The sequence below is a fragment of the Drosophila nasuta genome, chromosome 3 (assembly GCF_023558535.2).
Source record: "Drosophila nasuta strain 15112-1781.00 chromosome 3, ASM2355853v1, whole genome shotgun sequence".
NCBI classification, from domain to species: Eukaryota; Metazoa; Arthropoda; class Insecta; order Diptera; family Drosophilidae; genus Drosophila; species Drosophila nasuta.
The window spans coordinates 39,309,908-39,329,477 of NC_083457.1; the positions used below are offsets into that span (position 1 = coordinate 39,309,908).

At 36.7% G+C, this 19,570-nt stretch overlaps 3 protein-coding genes and 1 long non-coding RNA gene across 4 annotated transcripts in view; 3 read left to right on the forward strand and 1 right to left on the reverse strand.

Annotated features, from left to right (window-relative positions):
- Window positions 1-406: 406 nt before the first annotated feature.
- LOC132789370 (probable E3 ubiquitin-protein ligase sinah) lies at window positions 407-1,725 on the forward strand. The gene has a single exon (XM_060797339.1). The coding sequence runs from the start codon at window positions 644-646 to the stop codon at window positions 1,598-1,600; it is 957 nt and encodes a 318-aa protein (XP_060653322.1). The 5' UTR covers window positions 407-643; the 3' UTR covers window positions 1,601-1,725.
- Window positions 1,726-1,871: 146 nt separating this feature from the next.
- On the forward strand, window positions 1,872-4,322 carry LOC132789368 (coiled-coil domain-containing protein 22 homolog). Its single transcript, XM_060797337.1, has one exon. The coding sequence runs from the start codon at window positions 2,123-2,125 to the stop codon at window positions 3,785-3,787; it is 1,665 nt and encodes a 554-aa protein (XP_060653320.1). The 5' UTR covers window positions 1,872-2,122; the 3' UTR covers window positions 3,788-4,322.
- Window positions 4,323-4,932: 610 nt separating this feature from the next.
- The window catches only part of LOC132793544 (four and a half LIM domains protein 2), a 70,712-nt gene continuing 56,074 nt past the window's right edge, over window positions 4,933-19,570 (forward strand). The window contains exons 1-2 of the mRNA XM_060803516.1: window positions 4,933-5,040; window positions 6,124-6,341. Of these exons, the coding sequence (XP_060659499.1) occupies window positions 6,264-6,341 (78 nt within the window). The 5' untranslated portion in view covers window positions 4,933-5,040; window positions 6,124-6,263. The remainder of the gene's footprint in view (window positions 5,041-6,123; window positions 6,342-19,570) is intronic.
- Window positions 5,278-6,840, reverse strand: LOC132793548 (uncharacterized). The gene is made up of 2 exons (XR_009633126.1): window positions 6,795-6,840; window positions 5,278-5,590 (listed from the first exon to the last, which is right to left on the reverse strand). It is a non-coding gene; the product is annotated as an uncharacterized LOC132793548 (long non-coding RNA).

The following is a 19,570-nucleotide window of genomic DNA, read 5'->3' on the forward strand; positions in this document are numbered from 1 at the left end:
AAAGAAAAAAAGCAATTTAATGTTTAAATTTAACTAGTTTAGACCGATCTCCCGAACAGTTGATTTTATTTGTTTTCTGCCTAAGTTTTTCAACATTGTCAACAAACAAAAACGTTTGCAATTGGAAATTGTAAATTGAGCAGTTGTTTTTTTTTTACAATTAACTGCAATATGTTTAGTTTAAACAACAAACAAACACACACACACAACAACAACAACAAACACACACAATGACAACTACTACAGAAAATGAAAAATAAACGTGATTAGTAAAAAAAAGAATTAGAAAAAAGTCTTGCAGTAAAATCATTTCTCTTGACATCTAGTTGACAGTTGATTATTTTTTTGGAAGCAGGCTTCGCCATTCCCATCGAATTGTTGCAGCAACCCAGACGAATTTAAATTTCAGTTTCCTTGAAGGCCTAAATACAATTGTCTTTTTCTCTTCCTTTTTTTTTTTTTTTTTATTTTAACAGAACTAAATTGCCAAGCGTACGAAAAATTGACAGGCACACTCCAACTTTTGATTAAACACATTTTGTTTTATAGTTTCCTTCTTCTCGGTTCGCTTTAATTGCACTTTGACAAAATTTCCAATTTGCTGCCAGTTCAATAGATATAGATTCCCAATCGCAAAACTCAAATGCAACCACGTCGACAGCGCCCCAACGCGGATGCTCCACCGACGGCCAATGCTCTGACGCTGCCCAAGGATACGAATAGCGGTCAGGAGATGGATACGTCACTCGATCATCACCAAATGGAGGGCAGTTGCAGCAGCAGCGGCGGCGTCAGCATCGATTGCGATAAACCCGCCGAGACGGCAACCCGAGAGTTTTTGGTCTCCCTGCTCGAATGTCCCGTCTGCTTCAGCTATATGATGCCTCCAATTATGCAGTGTTCGCGTGGTCATCTGATCTGTTCGCAGTGTCGCAACAAATTGAACGTCTGCCCCGTGTGTCGAGTGCCCATGACCAACATACGCAATCTGGCCATGGAGAAGGTGGGCTCCAAGCTGATATTTCCCTGCAAGCATGCCTGCTATGGCTGTCGGATGCGTTTGTCCTATGCGGATAAGAAATCCCATGAAGAGGACTGCGAATTTCGTCCGTACTTTTGCCCGTATCCGGATGAGAAATGTGTGTGGCAGGGCGCGCTGAAGGATGTGTATAAGCATTTTGTGAGCACGCATCAGAATGTGATCACGATGGAGGGCACAGATATCATATTTTTGGCCACGAACGTAAATCAAGTGGGAGCACTGGACTGGACCATGATACAGTCTTGTCATGGCCGACATTTTCTGCTCTCGCTGGAGAAGGTGCAACTGGGCGAGGGTTGTCAGCAGTATTTTGCCGCCTGTCGCATGATCGGCACTATGCGCGATGCAGCCGATTTTGATTATCTCATCTCGTTGGAGGCCAACAATCGTACACTTAAATGGCAGTCTAAGCCACGCTCTATACGGGAAAGTTTCGTTACGTACACCAATGCTGATTTTCTGGTATTGAACAAGTCAACGGTGGAGCTCTTCTCGGAAGATGGCAATTTGGCGTTGAATATCATTATCAAAAAGGCCGACAATGGAGTACAGGATTGAGCAAATAGCAAAGTACCGTAATTCCTCTAACCATTGTGTCGATGGTCCAGTCCAGTCTCTCAATAGTGTACTTTATATTCTCTATGTCCGCCAATATTACGTGGTAAAACTTATCATTTGCCAGATTTGTTCTTTTCGTTTTCTTCAATGGGTGCATAGTAGTTACTATGATTTAATATAGACTCTAAGGTATAGAAGTATGGCATTGAAGTCACTACAATGGCCTTCAACTAGAAGATAATATTGATAAATCGTATTAAATCTGATTTATTGTGCACTTCCATTTTGTTATATTTGAGTTTGGTATTTTCGCGCTACGTCGATAACTTTCTGAACGCTATCGAGCTATTCTAAGCGACCGCAGTGTGACCATTGCTCGTATATCATTTATTTGGCGACCAATATACCGCAAAAAAATATCCATGGTGTATTGCAATACTCAGCTTGCGGTCACGCTGAGCGAAAGACCAATTTTTTTTTGTAATTAAAATGCCAAAATAAAAGTAGATAAATATAATAATAATGGACGAGGTGGATAAAATAATCATGCACCAGCTGCAGCAAATCGATGCCAGCATTGAGCCTACGGATCAGCTGACCACATTTACGCCTGAGCAAGTGGTGCGAGCCGTGTCCAGTTGTTTGCTGGAAATCAATCCAACGCTGACGGAGCTGCCGCGATCATTGCCGGGCGGCGCGATGGCACAACGTTTCAGCGCGGCCACAGTGCTTGCCGAGCGATGTAAGGAGAGCGGCTACCGCGGCGACATTGGCTACCAAATCTTTCTCTATCCCAACGCTGTGGAGCTGCGACGTCTGCTGATGTTTCTCATTGAACGATTGCCTCGGGAACGCCAGAATGCAGACAGTGCGGGCAAAGCAAATGCGCTTAATGCGCGCGAGCAATTACAGCGAGAGGTTCGCAGGAAGTTGACGGAACAACTAAAGGCACCATGGGTGCCGCAATTCTGTCGTGCGGTGGCCAATCGTCAGAAGCAGGGCTGCAGTTGTCAGAGCATCGAATTTAAGCCACATCTGAATCTGAACATTCCCGGCGCTAAGCTGGCCGAGCGCAGCAAAGAGGTGCAACAGTATTTCGAGCAATTGGCACCGAATCTCTTTCAACAAGTGGATGCCAGCTCCTATGATCTCATTGCCTCGGTGTTGCACAAAAACGATCTGGAGAGTTGGGGCGAATTGGTGCCGACGGCTGTAAATGTGCTGAGTGTTCGTGAAGAGGAAGTGCCGCCAAGTCCACTGCTACACGTTGCGGAGAAGCTGCCCGAAAACTCAGAGGCACCAACGCCAGTGCAACAATTGGGTGACCAAGTGCAACAGTTGCGTGCCCAAGCGGAAAAGTTGCTGACACAGCGCAAAACACTCAACGCCCACCTGGAGACACTCAAGGCCAGGGAAGCCTCAGCTGCTGGCGAGCTGGAGAATATACAAGCAGTGCTGAAGCTGCACGAACGCAGCTGTTTAGTGTTGGCCGATCCCGAGGAGAATGTTGCAAAGCTAGAGGCATTGCTGCGTGCAACGGAAGCCAAACGACAAACGTTGACGCAACAGTGGCAGGATTATCGCAATCCGCTCTTGAGCACGCTGGACACGCTCAAGGCGGTCAAGGAGGCGCAGCAGGTGCAGAACGTGCGCACGGGAATCGAGCAACTGGAGCTGGAGCTGCTGGCGAAGACACAAAAACACAACGAGCTGAGCGTACGCAGCGCCCAGCAAACGCAGCAAGCGCCACGCAAGGAATATACGCGCCGCATACACGAATTTATTGGCAACATACGCAAGCAGCGGGACGACATCGATAAAGTGTTGGATGATACACGTCAGCTCCAGAAGCAGCTGAATGTGGTTGCTGCGCAGCTGGAGCGGCAGTTCAACTACACGGATGATCTGCTCTTTCAGAGCGCCAAGCACGATCTGCATGCGAAGAAGGCATACAAGTTGTTGGCCCAATTGCATGCACATTGCAGCGAGCTGGTCGAGTGCGTCACGAATACGGGCAATGTCAGCAAGGAGATTCGAGAGCTAGAGGTGCAGATCGATGGAGAGAAATTGAAGAATGTGCTGATCAGTTTGCAGCAGATCACTGGAGATATTCAGAAGTTTGAGCAGCATATTCAAGAGCTGCAATCACAAATACGCACAGTGGAGAATGCAATAACGGCGGCCTAAAAAAGCAAGAGAAACGATATTAGATTATTACTTACTATATATTAGTGCCAATTATAACAAAAAAAGAAAAACAAAAACAAAACAGATCACTCACGCATAGCGTAGTTTCTCGTAGCCAATTTATTATTCAATGCATTTGCAAAACTTTCAATAAACGGACCTGAGCAATTTCAAAACGAAATTCAATTTACATTTTTTCAAAATATTTATACACTAGTATATGATCATAATGATGACGCGCACAGTGGAAACAACATGCTTCAAAGCATTCCATTCTCTTTAACTCAAAACGCTTCGCAGTGCAAACGGGCTATTAGCCTGCCGGCTCTCTCATTAGTTCTCTCTTTGCGAGCATGCGCTCTCATTATACACTTTCAAAAAAGTCACACAAATAAGTCAACGAATACGTGTTGAGCTTAAAAGTTAAGTCTATAAATATTCCCAATTGGTATTTGGTTCAAATATGTAGTTAAATTAAATAAAAATAAATGATGTAGTCAGAAATATTAATTTTTTATTTGTAAAAAAAAATATATTGCAGAAATACCGAGTCTTCAGAAAAGTGTAATTACATGTATTTAATATTATATATGTCATCCATTCAATCTTAATAAATAATGTTTTGTTATATTACAAATATATCGAGGTTTTATAAAAGATTAATTTGAATGTCTAATACACATTATGTTATCGTTCTTCTTACTAAAATAATAATGATAATGTAATATAGATAATAGAAAACATAATTGAAAATTAGTTTGTATTTATAATAATGTTGCGATGATCATTTTGATCTATCACGGTAAATTTATAAACATTTTTCTTGACTACTTCCCATAAGTAAAAACTTTAATGCAGCTTTTACACATGAATAACACACTTAAATAAAATATAATAAAATATATTTAAATAATTTCTTTACATGTAATATTGATAAAAATATAAAAATAAATTTATTTATTTAGCAATATTTGTAAGTTTTAATTGAATTAGATTTTATACATTTTCTGGCCACCGATAATAAGAGTATTTGGAAATCGTGATGCTGCCTGGTTGCTTTCTCTCTTGTTGTACTCCCTCTGGCTTTTTGAATCTGAAGCGGCAGTTATAACTGCCGGCCCCGGACCCGGCTGTTAGTTGTTGCTCGCCTTTTGAAGTGTTTTGAAGCTGCAGCGCGTTGGCGGCCGTCGTCTCGTGTGTCGTGTTTTCGTTTCATTTTTGTTGATTTACTTTCGTTTGTTTTTAATTTAAAAGTAAATTTCCAAGCCAACCAAGCGACCACTTTAGCAATGTTGCCCTAAGTGCCACTGTCTAAGTGCTCAAGGGTTTCTTTTTCATCTAAAAATTATATATGTGCAATACAACAAAAATACAACAAAATACAACTAAAATAAAATAAATAAACAAAAAACAACATATCAAAATAAAGCACTTGAGTTGTGTGTTCTGTGTGTGTTTCAGTGTTTCAGTGTTGCTGGGTGCTTTTGCTCTGTTGTTGTTGTTGTTAGTGTTAGTGTTGGTGTTGCCCTGTGCCGCTCCAGAACTCGTTTGTGGCCTAGAGTTTTAGGTTCTTTTGCATGCCGCGATAACAAGTTTAACCGGTGTGCGTGTGTGCCGCGTGTGTAATTGTGTGTGACTGGTGTCCTCTGTGTGTGTGATCTGTATGTGTGTGTGTGTAGTGTCTGTATGTGTTAGTGTTTTGTGCCTCCTTCAACAAACTGTTGCGCTTGGTCGCTGATGACGTCGTCGTCGTCATCATCGTCATCATCATTATAATCATCGGGGCCCTTTTTGCCTCGTTTGCTGCAGGTCATAATTAAAAATAAAAATACAAAAAAAAAAAATTAAAACGACGCTTGACCAATTGAATTTCAATTAGAATTGCAAAACAGTGAAGGTCGCGCCACGACTTTGCAGACAACAAAAAAACAACAAGTTGTGAACAAAAAAGAAAAAAAACAAGAAAAAAACTTGGCATGTGGCCGGCCGGCTTTGACTGCGGCTTAAATGTTTTTTCTTCTTTTCGTAGGCCGCTAAAAATAATTGTGAACTCGTCTAACGGACCACGTCACACCTGGCAGCAGCAAGTACAGCAACAACAACAACAACGCACAATAATTAAACCGCCATTAATAAATAGTAATAACACCAAAGCGAATTATTAGCGAGCAAGTGAGCGAGAGCGAGTGACAGAAAAAAAATACAAAGTGAACTATTCACGTTAGCAGAATATATTTTTAAACGACTACGCAATAATTTGTTTAACTGAATTTGCAAAGCAACAACTGATAAAATTGATAATAACCATAAATTGAAATTTTTCTTTATGTATATAGCGAAGGCGTCCGCACAACGAGTGTAACGAAAAGCAATATATAAGAAACAAATTAAATAACAATTTTAATTAAACATAGTAATAATTGCAATTGGCATTTTGCAAAAGTAAAGAGAGCAGCGTATCAACGTATCATTAAACATGACACCATCGCCCACAAAGGAGCTCATGAGTGCGCAAACACTTTCACGACGTCCTCGGGAGGAGTTCGCCGAGAAGGTGAGTAATACATCTACATACATCCCACCCCCCCTCTCTACCCACCCTCAAATGTCCTTTCCGACTTGGCCATAAATACTACTCAATATCACCTAGTGGCTATTTATAAACTATGGACTTCCTCTGCTTTTATTAATCGACCAAAAACCAACAAAAAAAAGAGAAAAGGAAATTTATAAAAGTGAGAAAAAAATAGAAATAGAAATGATTGTGCTTTGTATTCTTGGCATGGCTAAAAAATATAAACATTTGCGCGGCTTTTGTTTAATTTTGTTTGTTTGTCCAATGTACATAGTAAAATAGTACATTGTACATTGTACATAATGTAGTCTGAGCACATGTAGTAAACATACGAATGTAGTAACAGATCGGGTTAAATAAATAAGAGTTCTCTTTCGATCTTGTCTGTCTTCTATCATTAGCCAAGTTAAACTTGGACTTGTTTCCAATTACCTGTAGTTTTTTTCTGCTTTTTAATCACATGCCACACACAAGATTTGGCTCTGACTAATCATTGAAATGGCATTTACCGTCGTTCCCGGCCAAATGTGATTGATAAGATATCAGCAATCGACGTCAACTGATAATGTGTTCGACTCTGTTAAAAGCTCGCAGCATGCACTTGTGTGTGCCTCTAAATATAAAATATTGTTTTGGAATTTGTTGTGAATAGTTAGGTAAATATAATTGAATACTATAGTTCAGTAATTAATGATGCACTGGGGGAAATCAGCTTTTAAAATATGTGCTACTTTTAATTTATGTTTTTTAAAAGTTTTGATCAGAGTGTCAAGGGAAATAAAATGTATGCTTTAAATAATTAAAAGTTCTTGCAGACATTGGAAAATTTTAAAATGAGTGTTAACTACTGATGTTTAAAATTAAAGTAAATGCATTGAATGTTTGTAAAATATATGGATAATTCTTTGCCGAAGATGTCACGTTCAAAGTGGAAAATACGTCTACCTAAGTATTGCTTTATTTTGAATAAAGATGAATTGTATAGCTTTTGATTAGCACTTAACTTAGACCTAATAATGCTTTTGGAATTATTTTTCTGTTTTATGATATTTGCAAACATGTACGAATTTTTATGAAAACCAAAAAAAGAATGAATTTATATACATATTTTAGCGTAAAGCAGAAAAAGTTTTTAAAATCAATCTTAGCTGTAAATATAGTGCTAAACTAGAGCTATAAGAATAACATTTACTTATTTTTAAAATTGTTTCAGTTCATGTTTTTTTGTTTACACTCGAAATTTTTCGCCAGAGAACTACTTCATTAAATATTTTCAAGCTTGAATATTAACTCTCTAGTAAAAATAATTAGTTATCTTCTCTATTTTAATTATACAACTTAAACTTAACATTTTTAAAGCTTATAGACATCCAGTTATTTACTTGGAGTATTATTTAAAGCCTTGTCTTTCAACTATTTAAATAATTGTAGGTATAAATTCTTGCATTGAGACAAATATTTTTTTGAATAAAAATTTGTTTTGTAAATTAGCTGAGACAATGTCAAACTCGTTTCAATAATATGAGAAAGACGTATACATAATTTGTATAAAATTTGTATTGTGATGACATAAATTAAGTATAAGCAGTTAATTTGTTTGAAATATGAGACACTGAAATTTGACACTAAGAAATTAGAGTATAAATCGAATTTTATTGAGCCGGTTTCAATAAGTGATATATTGTTTATTATTTTCACAATAATGTAAACCTTTCAAATTTGAACTTTAATAAATGTTACAAAATAGGAGAAAAAGTCTAATTTCACATATTTTAATTTAGTTCATTTACGTAATGAGAATAATATAAGAAACTCGAGAAAAAAGTATAAAAAAAACAGTATTAGATCATCTACTACTTGAACATCAAATACTTGCCTCGATTGTGTCACATTTGTGCAGTAATACATTTCAGAATTAGGCAATAATTATTTGCATTCGCTTTTGCTTTAGCTTTTGCATTTTTGTAGACACAATAGCATCTGTAAAGTATTTTCTGTCAGGGACACATTCCATGCGATTTGTTTGTTTGCCTGGCTTTGTTCCCGTTTTGCAGTTTGCAGTTTGCAGTTTTGCCGTTGACGTCACAAATCCATTTGAAATGCAAAAAAAAGCAGCGAGCAACAAACAATAAAAACAAATTCGACATGGCAGCTTAAGTTAAGCGAGAGGTCAATGAGTTGCAGCAAAATACAAAATAAAAAAAAAACACAAACGATGACAGAATGAGACTAAAAAGACTTGTAGCTAAAAATTCCAACACGTTTGAGTTTGGAATATTCGTTATTATAATTCGATTATTGTTCTCGATGCTGTTCAATATATGTGACTATGTCACACAAATAGAGAGATAGCAAAGTGAGAGACAGTCTCATATGTAAATCTTATAATTTACAGCTTGTATTGTTCTGGTTCGTTGCTTTCACAACGCTTTCAACGCGACAGCAGCTTGAGATACAAATGTATCTGTATCTTCATCTCTCAGAGTAGTTTTCGACACCAACAACATGAACAAGTCCCCAGAGTGAACTCTTGAGAAAATAAGCCCAATCAGCGAAAATTGTTGTGTGTGCTTGATTCATTGATTGATTTGCAACAATTCCACAACCACAACGGCCAATGTTAATTTCATTTCAAACTTTGCTGCAGATCAATCAATTTGCTGCACACGTTGAAAACATTCTTCTTTTATTTTCGGACTGTCTGTATTTCTTATACAGAGTATATCGCATGTTACGATGTTCTGTGCGATGGCATTGGCCAATTTGTTAGCTGGGCTCGCCTTTAAATGCGAATCGCATTGAGTTATAACCAGACAAAAAGACAGAAATACTGACAGACGGACAGAAAGACGGTATCATCAGCTTTTGGGGCGGTTTGTGTTGTCGTGCTAACAGCTAATTTTGAATATTCTGCATATGTGTGTTTTACAAAAAGGAACTGGAAAAAACATCAACAAGAATTTCAGTTTTAAATTTGTGCGCCACATAACGACATGCCGTGCGAAATCTGATGCAATCGATGAGATCATCACAGAACCTACAGCAAGACACAAGACCAACAACAACCACATTAACAACAACAAAAATGTTAAGCGAACCCGAACTTGAAATGCCATTTGACTCGGCTACACGAGCATAATGAGCCGGCAATAATATAAAAAATAAAGAACGAACGAAAAAAACCTACTTAATACGTAATAATAATGAAAAACCCAATTGTTTAATTCGTAGAGGCGTTAAACTTAAGATTGCAATTTCCTCACTTTAGAATTCCTCGGCTTCCAAAAAAATAGCTTGACTCATTGCTCAACTGATCAGCATCGCTGTCTCTTTCTACCATTTGCTCTCTCTCTCTCTCTCTCTCTCTCTCTCTCTCTCTCTCTTTCTTCTCACTCAACAAATATACCCAGCTTGACAAGTGAGCACAAGGAGGCTGCGTCAATACGTAATGCTGATTAGCGGTTAGTAGAATTTACATAAATGAAGCACAGTCAAGTTTTGACAGTAATAGACCTTTTACTTTTTATAGGTTAACTTAAAATCTTCAGCACTTAAATATGCTTATGACGAATATTTATTAAATTCATAAAAAATTTGACATTGAAACTAAAAAAAAGATGATATTTTTAGTTGCTCTTCACCCAAAACTAACTAACGAAATTTGAATGTGAAAATCTGTATTTAACTAAAAAGTAAACGATACTAGCTTAGGAATATTGTTTTATTTTTAATCCAAAGTATATACAAATTACGAAGAATCTTTGTGAAATTTGAAGAATCGATTTTAAATTATACCTTTTACTTACCTGTTAAGTTATGAACTAATATATTGAGATAGTAGACTATTTCAATACGAAAGGATCGTAAAATAAAATACTTTTGGTCTTATTCCAAGAATTTGGGACATGTCAAGTAATTCATGTATACGATATGACAAAAGTTATTTAGCTATTGATGGTGATTCAGATTATATATACTCTATAAGATCGGTGCTATCTGCTTCTTTTTCTATAATCTTAATAGATCCTGTATTCTGTATTAAAAGTAAAGGGTGTAAAAATTCAACACAAAACATTTTAATCAAATTGGAGTTTAGCCTTGAGCATTTGCTTATAAATCAAAAGAACCACTTCAAAAACTATTAAAATATTCACTTATGTGCCGTTAAACTCGAACTGGAACTGGAACACTTTTATTTTGTTGTTGGTTGTATCCCGAGTGCATTGAACTCCAATGCCCATTGATAAGAAATTCAAATTTCCAGTTTAGTTTACGATTTGCATAACAATTCGAATCGTTGGGGTATTTCACAGTCAAGCACTCACAGCTCACAGTCTCCATCTGTCTGTCTGTCTGTCTTTCAGTCTTTCTGTGTTTACTGTGTGCATCATCGCGTCGTGTTCAGAGTCGTTTTGGGGTCCTCAGATCTCATTCCTCCAGTGATGCATCAATTCCTGCAACTTTCAATTTCTGCCGCTGCATGCAACTTGCTACGCTCCCCTTGCGACCCTTTATCTTTCCACTTTGTCGGCTGCCGAGTTCCGTTGAAAAACTATAGCACATCTACATACAAATATATGCCACAAAAACTGAGTCATCAGCCAGAATTCAGAATTCAGAAGAGCAGACGAATAGACGAACAGATCTCGCATTTGACACGGAAAACCAAAACCAAACCAAAGTCTATAATGTATTTCACTTAAGTGATGACTATTGCGCGTTTTGTGGCTTTCCAATTGCCATCAATACTTATATATTACTATATATATACACTCTACTACTGGTTTGAGTTAAATGTTTGGTAAATACTTCAGACAGCAGGTGATTTCGGTTATGACGAGAAACAATAACAAGTCGAGCAAAGGGTGGCGGTTAAATCAATATTTGTTTTTTGCCAACTTTGCTTGCAACTATCATCATATTTTCCTTCAGCTGAAGACCTTCAACTCCTGCTGTCTGGCTAACTAAAAATAAACTGCAGTTTTCATTTAATTTGCAATGTTTTAAATGGCAACTGAAATGAAAACGTATTTTAAAATAATAAATAAACGCTTTGAAACTGTGGCAACCAAAAACTCTCATCACTTGCTTGTTTTTGCATAGAAATATAATATTAATCACAAAAGTTGCAAGCAGTTTGTTACAATTACTTAAGTGGCAATTATGTTTCAAAGGACTTTAACTCTCAGCTTAAAGTATGCAACAAAAACAATTTGCATTGCTTGCATACTGCGCAAAAACTTTCTGGCTGAAATTCAATATACAAATTAAAAGCGCTTTGTTTAATTTTGTGGAAAAATGCACAAAATATATGTATAAATGGTGCTTGGTACTTTAATATTTGCTCAGCAAACATTAGCAAATATTATATTTATTCATTTTATAATTTAATGTTCACTGCTAAACTTGATTATTAAATTTGTAGATTAAGAAATACATGAATTCAAATTATTATTTTTAATTCTGGCAAAAATACAAAATATCATAATATACATTTTTATAATTTACCTTTTACTCATTTAATATTTTAATATTCTCATCCAAATGTTGTCTTAAAGTTTAAGGTTTTGCTGTAATTTATTGAATTTTGAGAATAATACAAAACTGTAGAAATGCTGCGTGAAATCTTCATGTTACTTTTGAGCATACATTTTATTTCACGCCCACTTCCGCTCCTGGAAATCAATAAAAATCTAATTACAAGCGTAATTTTGAAGGTAGATTTTTGGTACATACAATAATAACTATAGTCTATGATTCCTAAACATTTTCTTGCGATTAGATTAAAATTGTAAGAGTTATTTAAGAAATACTTTTGTATGGGCAAAAACGCAATTACGGGTCCTAGTTACTTTATCTGCTAATCTGGTATATTTTGCACTCTATGGTGCATTTTGAATATACTAAACATAGTCTTTGGTATATTTTATATCATTTTGCGGTATATTAATTTGATACGCACTGTTTTGCTTTTATTCTGAATAAATTTTAAATTTATAGCATTTGCAATACAAAAATTTACATTTTTTGATTCATTTTGGGGACAAATACAAATTTATTTGTTCTCTCAAGCTTTTATATTATATTTCGTTCTAACTTAGTAAACAAGCCTCTTTATATTAGTATTTTCTAGCTCTTAGCTTAGTAAACATATTTTTTTATATTTGAATATTCTGTAGTAAATTTCATTATTAAATTTCTAGATGCTGCACATGAGCTTCGTACTTGACAGTGACCGATTTGTCTCAAGCAGATTTCCAGGAAATTTCACAATTTGTGTGTTCCTGGTTTCCGTTTTGTTCTTTCCTATTTGTTGAGGCAACATATGCTTAAACATGAAACAGTTTCAAGAAATTAATTCGCAGAAATCGCTCTGCAAATATAAATTTATAGCATGCAAATATCTAAACAATTTTCTAATTTGACATTTACGAGTATGAGAAATGAATTTATAGCTCAGTGTAAGTTACTATATAGTACGAATATAGTATCATTGACTGCATCTTATCATGTATGTATATAGATGTCATATGCCTTCAGCTTATTTGCGTTTTAAAAACCTTGCCTTGCACTTGTTGAGTTACGCTTGACAATTGACAACTTTGTCAGGCTTTTAATATTTTAATTGCATTATTAGTTTTTTTTTCATAGCTCGCGACACTTTGTCTCTGACTATGACTTTGTCATAAACATTTTGCAGCTGCTGTGCGCACAAATTTAACACCCCAATCTAAATCTAGAGAGTGACAGAAAGTTGTTGTGTCTTCTCTTGCCTTCTCTGCCCATCAGCATAATCATCTTTAGGTCTTTTGGTAATTGTTGCGTGTCGCTGTTATATTTCCCATGGGCGTGTTAGTTAAACTTACACAGTAGATAGCTACGCACTTGGGTGGTTTTTGGCTAGAGTGGTGGAGTATCGACTTTAACACACCTTTACCTTCCACTGCCACAGTTGTTGACCAGCTGGTGAGGTGGCCAGGTGGCCAGGTGGAGAGGAGGCTTGTCATATCATATGGCAATGTTTGCGCAACGAGATGGTTGCACGAACATCGCTTGGGCGGCGACAGGGTTGCCACCCTCTGCTTCCTCCTTCTCCCACTCCCATCACAAACAGTTAGTGATGGTCAGCCATAAAAATATTATTTTTATTAACTTGACAAAACAATCCATATAATTATTTACCGGTTTTTGTTTTGTTTAATAGTTAAACTTGTCATAAATCCCACATGATTATTAAATTTTATTGCCTTATACTATACATATTTTACCATTTAATTTTCACCATCTCTAGTTGTTTATTTTTATACCCGCTACCCAAGGGGTAGATGGGTATTATAACTGACCTTATGATTCTTATAAAGTTGGTAAAATTGTAGAAGTTATGTTTATGGCAAGAAACGGCAGGTGCAATCAGAACTTTGTTGCTTTGGTGATTTGAATAATGTAATATATGTGAATATACCAAATTAGACTAAAGGACGAAGTATGGGACATATTAAACGAAGAAATATATATGTTTATATACCAAATTAGCTTCAAAGTATGGTATATTTTGAATGATGTAGTATATATTTATATATACCAAAGTAGTCTGAAGACCTCAGTTGCTCTGGTTCATCTCTCCAATAAAGAATTGTATTCGTTATTTCAAAATATATCAAATATAGCTTTTGGTATATTTTTGTATTTTTTCAGTATTTTAATTGGATTCCGTTTAAGTATAATACCGCATGGTTTTTTAGGTAGCGGGCTTCTCATAGTCGAGCCTACAACCCTCTAGCTTTCTTACGTGTTTTTTTGGTAAATTTTTGGGCGTGTCATATATTTGTTTCTTTTAAGCATAAATATTGGTATACTATTATTAATTTAATTGATTTTTTGTTGGCCTAATGCGTCGATTGTCCAGCAGCTGGCTAGCAACAAAAAGTTTATTGCAGCCATTTGTTATTTTTGAGGCATTTAAAATAGCGAAATTTATGTTAAATTCAAACAGCTGGCCGCAGTCATTAGCTGCGGAGGGGGACACACGATGCACGAACTCGTGTAACCCCAAAAGCAATTAACATTAGTCAAACATGTGTATATATATAGTATATTTGTATCTTCGATTTGTTTGGCTTAAAAATTCGTTATAATTATTGCTAATCACCTGCGAACGGTCAACAACGGTTGTAAATTGCGAGCAAGTCGAACTTGAAATACGCTAACAATCCAATTGACAAACATACATATGTATCTGACAGATACAAATCTGGTTTCAACTGTAACTGGTTTAAACATCGCACACAGGTGAGGCTTGTTTTGACAGCTTTTGCTTACGATTAAATCTTAATTAATTAAAGACAATTTTATTAATTAATTCCTAATTAACTGCGACTATCGCCAAAGCTCATCTCTTCGGGTCAGGTCATAAAAGGCGAGAGCCGTAGCAAATTAATGAAAACTAATTATAGATTTGTTTGTGATAAAAACCAAGCTCAAAAACTCTCAGTTCAACAGAGGAAGTGAAGAATGTGTTTTGCGCTCAAAACTTCGTAGGGAAACAATTTTGACAATTTCTTTCAAGTCTATTAATAACTGTGCGTAAAGTGGTTGCTTTGAGATTCTTTGATTTGCTTTTCGTTTTGTACTTTTTCGGTTTGGTTTTTTTTTCGGGTAGTTGCCAAAAGTTTTTGTCGTAGATAAGGAAAAGCAAACGAGTTATGTTTGCCAATAAGTAAATTAAACAAATTCTCTCTTTCGGTTTTTGTTGTTTAAAAATAAATTTCGGCGTCATTCGGCCTATCGCTAACTGGGCAAAGACGAAACGCGTACATAGACAACACTTTTTGGTGCCCCGTTAGCGGTCCAACTACTCGTACAACACTCGAAGCTAGCAACCAACTCAACAACTCAACAGCAACTCAAGTGTCTGCAGTTTTCTGTGGCTGTGGCTGTTGCAGCTGCCTCTGCCTCTTCCCATGCGTCTCTTGGCCATTAAAACGCCATATGGCCTTTCTCCAAAATTCAAATAAAACAGTCATGAGACACGTCATGAGGCGCAAGCAAGCAGCCAAACAGTCAAGCAGCCAAGCAGGCAGCCAGGCAGCCAGGCAGGCGAACCAGGCAGGCAAGCAAGCAAGCAACGCTTGCCCCGGCTCCAGAGAGTTGCAAAGCTCGCGTCATGCGTGCCACTTGGCACCTATGTAGATAAGAAGTGTACGTAAGGTCTATGCGAGGGTGGCACAACAAATTCTCCACTTTGCTAGCTACTTACATAACTAGAGAAAACAATGGGGAGATTGTAAAGATTTTGCATGAAAACATGAAACATACATATTTGTTATTATGTTATATGCTATTTACGAACTTGAATGTTTGGATTTTATAAAAGAAAACTTGCAAAGTCAGCAAATTCCTCTTCAAATTTGTGAAAGACTCGAATGAGATTCTAATGTCCTAGGTCTATAAATTGTATTATAATAATAACAATCTATAGTATATGAATTTTGAACAAATATGAAATATGCAATATGAAAAATATGAATATAAATCAGAGATCTTATAATTACTTTACATGTTCGACAGCTATCACTTGTTACTTCTCGAGCTGCCCTCGCTTGTTAGTATCGCTATGTACAATGGTCTATTTTGTGCGCCGGTCGCTACGTGCACCGCCGGCAACCGGTCACGTTTCGCTGTTGTTGTTGCTGTTAATGTGTTGTTGTTGTTGGCGTAGCTGAAGCTGCTGGTGGAGAGCTAAAGAGCTAGAGAGTCAGCAGCGTCTCTCTATTCGTAGGTAGTAGCTGTGGCTCTGGGTTATAGCTGTGGCTGTGGCTGTGGCTGTGACTTGTGTCTGTGTCTGTGTCTGTGGTTGTGGCTGTGGCCTCAGTGGTGGCCCGTGGAGACCCAACGACTGGATAGCTGAGTGGCCAGCTGTGCAGACCGCTGCTCATAACTGTAAAAACACGCTCGCCCACTTCCTTGGAGCATTGAACAGACGGACAGACGGACGGACGGATGATCGGACAGACACATTGTCCATGTGGTGTGTGTTTGATTTTTGGTTTCATTTATTGCTTCATTGCTGGCATTGTTGTGTGTGCGAGCGACGAGCGGGGAGAGGCAAGAGGCAATGCTTGTCATTGGCAGGCTGTGTCTATGTGTCTGTCTGTTAGTGTGTGTGTTAATTTTTAATTGTGCTAAATGTGCACATAAATATCAAGATAGATAAACACAAACGCACGATATATAGACAACAATGCAACAACAGCAACAATAACAACAATAACAACAACAGCGACAGCAACAACAATTTATTCACAATTTTCAATTTCAACACCCACCCATGTTTTGGCTTATTTGAAGCTTTTTTCTTTGTTGAGGGGCATGAATGGATCTAGCTGCCTCGTCTGCTGCCTCTGCTTGGCTTTTGTTGCCTGACATTGGCACCAACAGCTGTCATTGCGACTCAGTCTCAGTCTCGGAGTGTGTGTGTTTGATGTTTGCTTGTGGGCTATGACTTAATAGCTGATAAATAATGTTACTCGCATTCTCATTCGCATTCGCATTCGCTTTCGGGTAAATGGTCGTCACATGTGCGATGAACAAAATGCATACAAAATGTGTCAAATGCTCTCTCATTGCCCATTATCGAGACGCAGCAGATACAATTGTATCTCATGGGACACAGATACTTGTACATTTTTATTGTACTACCTACCACTTACTTTCCTTTTTCCTATGCCTTTTCCCCATTGCCATTTTCATTTCCATTTCATACATAAATAACCAGACTGAGCGACAACTTTGTTTGCGGGGTCCTCGAGGCCCACTTGCGGGCATACACTTCTTCTTCCTCTTCTTCTTCTTCCGCTCGTTCTTCTTCTTCTTCATATTCTGCTTCCTCTTCTGGTCGTACTCGGATGGGCTATTCAACAAATTGCCGTTATTATTTGGACACTTACATTTGTAGTTATGAATTGAACGTGTCTGTTCGTGTGTGTGTGTGTGTGTGTGTGTGTGCGTGTCCATTCATGCCCATAAAGTTATTTATATGTGCCAAATATAAATAAAGCCAACTATAAATTAATCAATATTAGGTAGCTACTTTTAATAAAGACAAATCAATTGGTTTTCAGGGAATTAAATTTTTTTGGTGTTGTAATTTTTATTTTATGTTATATACTTTTCTAAAATATGCCATTTGTTTACCATCTATTGAAATTGTTGGAAATTGTTATTTAAAATGAACATTCTACAATTTAACTAAAAAAATTAAATTTTTAATTAAAGGAAATTAAATAATTTATGCTAAGCTGTTTATTATTTTTAAATATGTCATACTTAGAGGTCGATTTTTCAATCTCTCCATAGAGTGATCTATGGCTATTGTTTTAAAATGATTTGCTCAATAAAGTTCTCTACAACAAAATTCAACTTTGCAAAGTATGAATGTAAAAATACTATAAAATAATAGGTGGAAATATTGAATAACAAAATATTGTATAAAATCATTGATAATCGACCCTTAGTTATTTATAACTGTTTCTCTAAATAAGTACTTTAAAACTTTATGTTTAATAACAAAGATCCAGCTTCAAAAATTGTATTGGTTCTCAAGGAATTAAATGTATTTTGCAATGTTGCTGTGATTCTTTAATCTTTAATCTTTAAATGCCTTCTTCAAAGTTTAACTAATAAGACTAAGATCAAACATTTCTTTACCTAAATAGTTTATTAATTCTATATTGCCATTCGTTCACGCTTAGTCATTATTAGCTGTAAATGTATTTCTGAATTAATACATTAAAATTCAGCTCATAAAAAGTCTGACCAAAAATTATGACCATGCGTAAAAACTTTCCACATTTATAAACTAAAAACTATAAACTATAAAGCGCTAGTAATTCTTCATATATGATTTATAGGCAACCGAGCACGTTTTTTGATCAAATATCATCTGTTTTTTCTTTTTGTGAAACACTCATCTGCTGTTGCTCATCCCATTTCTCACACTTGGTCATAATTAGCTGGCAAATAGCATAGTTATTTGCCTTTTTTTCGGTTCTGATCTGAATTATTATTATTTTGTTAAAGATTAAACAAAAATCCAAACAATTCGCATAAACAAATTTATTGCATATTTCCCCCCATCCAACACTTACTTTTTCGACATAATAAACATTTTGCCGTAATAATAATTCTTCTGGTGTTGTGTGGTATTTTGACCCACTGCTGCGTAAGGCTGCTGCGGCTGTGGCTGCCATTGAGGCATGTGGCAGGCCAACAAAAATCATGCAAGTGTTAGCGAGGGTTGCCCGAAAAGTTTTTCTTTATTAGATATATACAAAATTTATTAGAAATATTGAAAGCAGCTTTTATTGCGACCCGCGCACAAGTTGGATTTTCATGTTTTTATGATTCTGCAAATGGCGTGAACTTTTTCCATCGCCCGCTGGGATTTTAGATTGTCGGCGAAGTGTGTACATGACTTGAGCAGAGTATAATAGCTGCTGCTTGGGCAAAATATATAAATTTCAAAACATTTATTTGGTGCATTTTTCAAAATTGATTTCAATTTCGAAGCGAACAAGCGCCTTCGAACAAGTTGCAATCATTTTTCATTGCATATTTTCCGGCTGTCGCTGGCTTCGGTCAACCGCGCGCTTAAAAGTATGCACCATAAATTCTATTGACAGTCGGCTTATTTTGTGGCATAAAATTTGTAAATTTATTTGGTTGGAGTCTGGCAAATCGGCAGTCGAAATCATATTTTTGGTTGTGTGCACTCATTAATATTCATGTGGGAATTAAACACATGGAATCATTTGCGCACATTATCCGTTTAGTCATCATAAATAATTGCGAATACGAACAGCTGCCGCTGCAGCAATCAAAATGGCTATTCGCACTTGTTTGAACAGAGCAAACCGTAAACATCAAACGGCTACAGATACAATCTAATGACTCTCATAAGTTTTTGGCGGAATCGGAAGCGAAACAAATCAAATGACACAAAAGTGCGCGCACACGAAACTCAATCACTCATTAAGGCGAACAATGAGGCGTCTAGCATCTCGGCAACGCCATCAAAAGCCATCGATAAATTCAGACTAGACTACAAGCTACAAGCGTCGCACCGCTCTGCACAGTGGCGCAAGGGTTGAAGAAAATGAGTGAAAAAATTTCAATTATATTTGATGAGTCGTTTTAGAGTAATAGCTTTG

Bases quoted from the DNA above. Each gene is read 5' to 3' on its own strand.
- LOC132789370 (XM_060797339.1), top strand. From the start codon at position 644: ATGCAACCACGTCGACAGCGCCCCAACGCGGATGCTCCACCGACGGCC.
- LOC132789368 (XM_060797337.1), top strand. From the start codon at position 2,123: ATGGACGAGGTGGATAAAATAATCATGCACCAGCTGCAGCAAATCGAT.